The sequence below is a fragment of the Volvox carteri genome, assembly GCF_000143455.1.
Source record: "Volvox carteri f. nagariensis unplaced genomic scaffold VOLCAscaffold_4, whole genome shotgun sequence".
Taxonomy (NCBI): domain Eukaryota; kingdom Viridiplantae; phylum Chlorophyta; class Chlorophyceae; order Chlamydomonadales; family Volvocaceae; genus Volvox; species Volvox carteri.
In genome coordinates, this window is record NW_003307547.1 from 2370496 (window position 1) to 2377492 (window position 6997).

The following is a 6997-nucleotide window of genomic DNA, read 5'->3' on the forward strand; positions in this document are numbered from 1 at the left end:
CCATGTGGGCTGCACGTGCGGCACGGGGTAATGTTAGGGGCCCTGCGGGGTAGTGTTAGGGCCATCTGACAATGCGGCCATCCGACATCAGACCGTCCACGCCGCGACTGAAGTCATCTAGTCTCGCACCGCAACCTGCGTGAGAAAAGGCACGAAACCGGGATATGATAGTGAGTTGATAGTGAGTATCCTGCGAGCTGTTGCGTGACAGTGATGAAGCGCAATACTCCGTAAGGTAGCATCGGAAGGTCAGTTCTACAACAGACAATTTTACAACAGACAGCGAAAGCGGCGGTGGTGGTGGTGGTGGTGAAGGCCAATAAGCGGTGGGAAGTGGATGTGATGAAGAGCCCTCCGAGAGCAAGATGTGCCCGGCGTGTATAATACGGCAATTTACATGCATCATCGGTAAAATCATTACCCTGCGGCCGTACATGTACGTAAACCGCCGTACATTACGGCGCATGCTGTATATACCCATGGCCTGTACGGCACCCACCTGACGCATAAAACAGCGTCATCGCCGCCGGCAGCTGACTCTCCAGGTGGGTTACTCGGTCGGTTGTGAGGGGGTGGGTGCTTAGGAAAGGGGGGAGGGAGGTGCCCATGGTATGGCCCTGTACGGCAGTCGCGAGATGCGGAAATGTATGTATGTATGTATGTCTTGGTATGTACGTATGTATGTATGTATCGCGGAATGGGATGTGCATGAGTGGAATTATTATCCAGGTTTAGGGGTTCTTCGTCTGGATCACATATAGACCAATGGCATGTGTGATGTTCCGTACTTTCCATGGAATACCCGTACACCGTACTGCCGTACCTGTTTCGTCGCTTTCTCTGCCTGGTTGAGCTTCTCCAGCATGGCAATGGCGGCGGAGGGGTCGAAACACGCTTGGGCCATGAGATGCAGACCGATGACATCAGCCTCGTGCTCGTTTCTCCTGCGGTACAGTACGACGGCGATTTTGGACGAGCAGAGGCGTCAACGGTGTTACTACACGGGTGTTGGTGAAAATTTTGTGGTGAGGTTGCGATTGGAAAAAAACAATCACGTGCTGGTGCGGCGAGTAACGGGCAAACAAATCGGCTGCCGTACGGTTCTACACCTGATCCAATCCCGCGGGGGCTCCCAAATTACCAAACCCAAACCCAACCCACGTCCCCACCTCAATACACACACACGACACGACACGACGCGTGAATAACAATCTCCATACACACGTTCCGCACAACAAATGTACAAAATACGGGATAACCAAGTTCCGTACGACGAATGTACGGAGTACGGACCTGGAGTTCGGCAGCATGAGCGCCAGGTACATGGCCACGTCCGGCAGCGCGAACCCGAGCGTCAGTCGCAGCGCCGTGTTGAACAGCAGCCAAACGTTGAGCCTGCTCAGGTTCTCGGCCTGCAGGGGAGGCGGCGACAACGCAGCAGCGGCCACCACCGCCACCACCACCGTCAGGAACACGGGGACAGATGCCCCTGCGCGACGTGGGCAGTACTGGACTGTAAGCCACGCTTTCCTCCCCACCCACCCCCCGGACCCCTAACACACCCTTGCACCCCTACTTCTCCACATACACCTCCTCCCCACACACAACCCACACACACACGGCCCCACGGCCCCACTTACCGGGTGCCTAGCCAGCACATGACCGACCTCGTGAGCCAGCACAGCTGCCAACTCGGCATCGCTCGAGTCCAGCAGCCTCAGCAAACCGCTGAATACGATCACCTAGGCAGGGAGGGTGTGGCGGAGGGGGAGGGACGGGGAGGTTGAGATCGAGGTTGGGCAGCGGCAGGAAAGGGGGGCAAGTGCCAGTGCTGTTGCAGCAGTATCAGTACCAGTAGACCAGCACCAGTATCAGCACCAGTAGCACCAGCAGCAGTAGCAACTAACCGTCCATGGACCCCGGGGGATTGTACGGATGTGATGTCCTTGTGGTGCCGCGACATGCCGTACGCTACCCACAACTCAAAGCTTATCCGCGGCCATTCCGTGCCGTACATCTCCGTACCTTCCCCCCTGGGAGCACTGCCGCGTTGACCATGTTGTCCCGTATCACGGCAAACTCCCACTGCAATCCGGTCATGTGGCCCACCGACCCGCCGCCGCTACTGCTGCTGCTGCCGCTGCTGCTGCTACTGCCGCTGTTGGCGGCCACGCGGGCGATGGCCGTACCCAATGTACGAACTCGCTCCACGTCGGGGTGGTTGTCGGGAAGCAGCTTGTGCTCGGCGCGGGCTATCGCCTTGAACTGCGTGTATGTATGTATGTATGTATGTATGTATGTATGTATGTATGTATGTGTGCAAGAGAAAGAGGGAGAGAGGGAAAGACGAACCACAAACGAGTGAAGCTGCTGCCAGGGCAAGAGTGTACCAGGAGCAGAACTGACCAAAAGGCGTCCGTGAAGGCGGCGACCTCGGGATGATGTAATGATGACAACCGCGGAAACCTACCTACCTACCTAGCCGCCAAGGCTAAAGTAAGCGCGGAAGAAAAATAGTGGAACGAAGCCGTAAAGAAGTAAAGGTAGGTGGTGTAGAGGCGGCGAAAAAGAGTGAGAGAGAGAGGGGGGGCCCATGTCGGCTTATCTGGGCAGCATCGGCATCTATGATCGGTACGTGGGGAGGCGACCGGCACGAGGTAGTAAGATGTGGGAATCGCCAGGGCTACGCCGTACAGCACAGGTAAACACTGGATTACTGTAAAATGTTGGAGGAGGAGGAGGACGTGTGTGTCTGTGTGTGTCGGCCGCATTTCCCCCCCCCATCCCCAGGTTGCAACGTCCCAACCTTTCCCCCCACAAAACCCCTCCTCTCCCCCTCGGCTGCCGTACCGCACCTGCTCGAAACCCACTTTCCCCATCCACTGCTCCTGGCGCTGACTGACCAGCATGATGGAGTGGAGACGGCCGGTGTACGGCACCTTTTCCAAGCAGTACAAGTAGTACGACAGCCCCGTCGCGGCCATCGCAGCCGCCGTGTACCAGATTCGACGGTTATTTTTTAACGACCAGTCGTGACCGCGGCCCTGGAAGTGCTCATACCCTCTGAAGAAGGAAGGGAAGGAGAATATGAGGAAGAAAAGAAGGGGGAGACAGAATTCTGGTAAGTGGTGTAACGGTTGAGCTCCAAAGCACCAACTGGTGATGTCCGAAGCGCCAATTATCCCTCCGCCGGTTTTACACTTGCTGTCTCGCATAATGGCCTCGCATAGTAATCCCGTGTAGAGTCGGAAGTTCTCGTACAGTAATCGTACAGTGATCGTACAATCGTAATACAATCTAAGCATGCGAGGGAAACTAGTCAGTTTGAGGGTTTTGCGCGGAAAACCCAGATCGTACGGCACTGTACCTGCTATCACGCCAGACAAAGCGGACTGCCCCGACGGTACTGGCCGTCGGAACACACGGGGCAGCTGTAGCGGCGGCGCCCAGCGGCGGCGCCGCCCGCAGTAGCCGTCTGGGTCCCGTCACCAACAGCCCCGTCGCCGTCGCCGTCGGGCCCGTGAAGGGACTTGAGAACGTCCCTGGCGCAAATGCCGCCGCCACCGACGACGACGATGCCCGTGGAAGCTGCCCCGCGGTCGCGCGGCCGCCGGAACTACCGTACAATAACGTACGGAAATGCATTCGATGCCGTGCGACTGGATTAATCCCTGAGCTGCGTCCCAAGATGCTGCAGACGGAGGTGGTGTACGAAGTGCTGACAGCTGTCATAACGGCATTTGGGGCAGCAGCAGCGAGCGCTGTATGGTGTAGCCGGTGCAATGACCATTTGGCCGCTAGCCCGAAAGCCGCCCAGCAGGACTTTCTTGTTGCTCCTGCTAAAGCAGTCGCCGATGCTGCTGATAACAATGCCCCTGCTGCTGACGCGGACGCCAGGGGAGCGCTAGGCGAGAGAGACGCAGCATGGTCGCTGATTGGGGCTGCTGTATGTAGGCCCCGCGTCTCTACCTGAAGCAGGGCCACGTCGCTGCTTCTTGACATGCAGGGAGCGGGAGCTTAGTCCAAGGGCCAGGATCAGGAAGCAATTGGTTGCGAAGTGTTTCTTGGATGGGACCGCGAAGCCCCTGGGAAAGGCCAGCACAGGAAAGCTGAGGACTGGAATGTCACGTTTGGTTCCGAGAAATTTTAAATATGGTTCCTACCGTGCCGGGAAAACGCTGGCCCCGTGCTTCTCGGAAAGCTTCGGAAGCTTTACAGCGCTCGGACCCGGGAGAGCAGCGGTGGCAAAGCCGTTGCGAGCGACACAACGAAGGTTTAGAGTTATTCATTACGTGGCGTATTGAGGGCTTGAGGGTCGAGGCGAGGGTCCAGCCGATATCGTTACTAACGGATGGTCTGTACGGGAAAGACGACAGCAAAGCCGCACCGAGGCTCAACTTGCGGTAATGTGCACGCATCCTTTCACAACTGCCTCTGTAGTGTTTCATTCTAAATGCATTCTGCCACTTGACTGTCTGCGTTTGGAGTTGACCGCTCGCAAGATTTACAAGCCGGCCTGTCTTATTTATTGGGGAAACAGCATTTCCAATGCCAAGTCGAACGAACGCAAGCATCCTATTTTGAGCCCTAGTCCCCCGAAAGCGGCGCGATGGCGTTCCTTCACCGTCTTAAAGAAAGTTTCAAAGAGGGTCTGGTGACGCTGACAAATGCTGGCGATGCACCACGGCGGAATGACTCTCACACGCGCACGCTCTCTAAGCAAAGCAGCAAGGGGAAGGCGCGTTCGGCCAGTGTGTCCTTTGGCTTTCTGGAGTCGCACATCCGAGACGCGATAGCAGCATTTGTTCAAGATAAAATTGACAAGGTGTGGTTTCCACGAGCGCGGCTTTGGTCCTTTTGACTCCCTTGCTACGTAACCCGGCATCGCCGTGCGCCTTCGAAGCGCGCTGTTGGGCATTTCGCTCCTTGAGCGAACATTTCCAGCAGACGTAGATGCTATGAGCGACGCCTGTGGTGAACATGGTTAGATAAGTCCCCCTCTAACGCGCTACTGCGAAAGCAATCTCTCACTTCCCCTCCTGTCTGCATCCCCTGCACCTCCCACAGGCGCAATGCTCCTGCTCAGAGACATTCAAGTCTTTCAGACACTTTCCGCAGTCCGCAGACCATTTGGTCCCTCAATCTTCGCCTCCGTCTAACCCCAACCCCTGTCCGCCCTCCTCCCCTTGCACCCATCCGTCCTCCCCCCCCGTCACCCCGTCCCGACTCCAACCCCCATTGCAGCATCCCTGCAATCCTTATGCCCGCTCCGCCCATGCGGACGAATACCGTGCCCTGCTCCGCCCATTGCCCCTTTTCGGCCGCCCTGCCAGGGCGAAGCCAAGCCCCACGTATTCACGCAGTTCTGGCTTCAGTTTCCCAAGCTGGAGGCGGGTTTTGAGGTGCTGCGGCGGCAGCTGGAGGCGCGGACAGGTAGCCGGGAGGGTCCACTGCCGCTGGCGGTGCTGCAATCCGCTCCCCGGGACTTCGGCATCGAGGAGGGCTCGGTCATGGTCCGGGAGCTGTGCAGCAAAGCCGCAACGCACAAATGTACCGATGTGAGTGAACGAGTTGCGCGAGAGTAGCTGGGCGAAAGCAGGGAAGGGGGCCTTCATGTGCATAAGGCACAACGGCTCCGGAGCCGGAACAAAAGTCACGGTTTCGGTTGGTTTCGGAGCCAGATGATCAATTTTTGGGTTTTTTTACCATTGCAATTATCGCTTCCTGGGAGAGGCAGCCCCGGCCCACTTTCCTCAAGTCTTAGCACGCATCCTCTCAAGTCTTAACACAGTCGATACGCAACCTACCGAGTTATTCCAGAATGGTGTGCATCTGACCCACTGTCGCACTGTCCCATGAACCCACTGCCCCCTCTATCTCTGGTATCTGTGCTTCATTTCGCCAGTGATTCATCTTATCTCCTATCCCTGACATCTCCCCCCTTATACCCCCCTATCACTCTATCCTTGTCATCAGCTTTACTCGCTCGTGGTTCGTCTTCCCCCTACCTCCCCCTTCTTCAGATCGACTTCATCGGTCTGGTCATGTTGCTGCTGGTGGTGCACCTGACGGAGCCCGCCTCCGCCGCCTCGTGTTCCGAAACCAAGCGGACCGATTCTGACCCGGCCGACGCAACCGCTGCCACCGTTGCCGCCGACGCCGCTGCTGCTGCCTCCGTGCCGTTGCACCCCGATGTGCGCACCATGCTGTCCTGCCTGGAGCTGGCGTTCACACACTTCAACTCGGCCAGGAAGGGCAAGCTTGATAAGCGGGAGGTGAGGGGGTGTGATGGGATATCTGAGATAGGAAGTATCGGAAAAAGAATTAAGAAGCGGAGAAGCCAAGTTAGGATTCAACATGTGACCAAACAAACCAGGAGCAGGAGTCTTTCACCTCGTAGGATGCGTAGAAAGCCAGATGGTAGGTGGAGGTGAGGACCTCCTGTCTGCTGTGGTGTGTGATGCGTGTGTGCAATGACATCTTCCTCTCCTCTCTCCTCTCCCCTTTCCTCTCCCCTTTCCTCTCCCCTTTCCTCTCCCCTTTCCTCACCTCTCCTCTCTCCTCACCTCTCCTCACCTCACCTCTCCTTTCTCTCCTCACTTCTCCTCTCTCCTCACCTCTCCTTTCTCCTTTCCTCTCCTCTCCTCTTCCGTGCGCCCATCACGTCCTTTGCGGCGTTTTGCTGTTCTCCGCTACCGCCCCTCTGGTCCCGCTCCTGGTGGTCTCCGGGCGGTGGTGATGAAACGGCGACGCGATGCCATAATGGTTGTAATGGTGGCCACGGTGTGTTGTTGGCGTTCTGGCGGTATTGGCGGCAATTGGGGTAATGCGGCGGTATGGTGGCGGCGGCGGCAACACGTGGTGGCGGCAACCACGGCTGTCCTGGTGGCGGCCTTCAGGTTGCGGAGGCTCTGCAGTACGAGTCCGCCAAGGCGCACATGAAGGAGGGTGCCCGAGGCCGCACGAGCAATCGCCTGGCGCACCGTCTCTTTGAAGG

At 57.4% G+C, this 6997-nt stretch overlaps 2 protein-coding genes across 2 annotated transcripts in view; one reads left to right on the forward strand and one right to left on the reverse strand.

Annotated features, from left to right (window-relative positions):
* Positions 1 to 55: 55 nt before the first annotated feature.
* VOLCADRAFT_116256 (uncharacterized protein) lies at positions 56 to 3732 on the reverse strand (the record flags this gene model as incomplete). Its single annotated transcript, XM_002946962.1, has 8 exons — positions 56 to 135; positions 500 to 617; positions 824 to 944; positions 1294 to 1412; positions 1641 to 1742; positions 2110 to 2265; positions 2856 to 3063; positions 3368 to 3732. 8 exons carry the CDS (start codon positions 3730 to 3732, stop codon positions 56 to 58), a joined length of 1269 nt encoding a protein of 422 aa, XP_002947008.1.
* An 877-nt stretch (positions 3733 to 4609) lies between these two features.
* VOLCADRAFT_87186 (uncharacterized protein) overlaps positions 4610 to 6997 on the forward strand; it is a gene marked incomplete at both ends in the record, with an annotated part of 5337 nt that continues 2949 nt past the window's right edge. Inside the window, 4 exons of the mRNA XM_002946774.1 lie at positions 4610 to 4825; positions 5334 to 5558; positions 6024 to 6056; positions 6222 to 6275. Coding sequence (XP_002946820.1) covers positions 4610 to 4825; positions 5334 to 5558; positions 6024 to 6056; positions 6222 to 6275 — 528 coding nt within the window. The remainder of the gene's footprint in view (positions 4826 to 5333; positions 5559 to 6023; positions 6057 to 6221; positions 6276 to 6997) is intronic.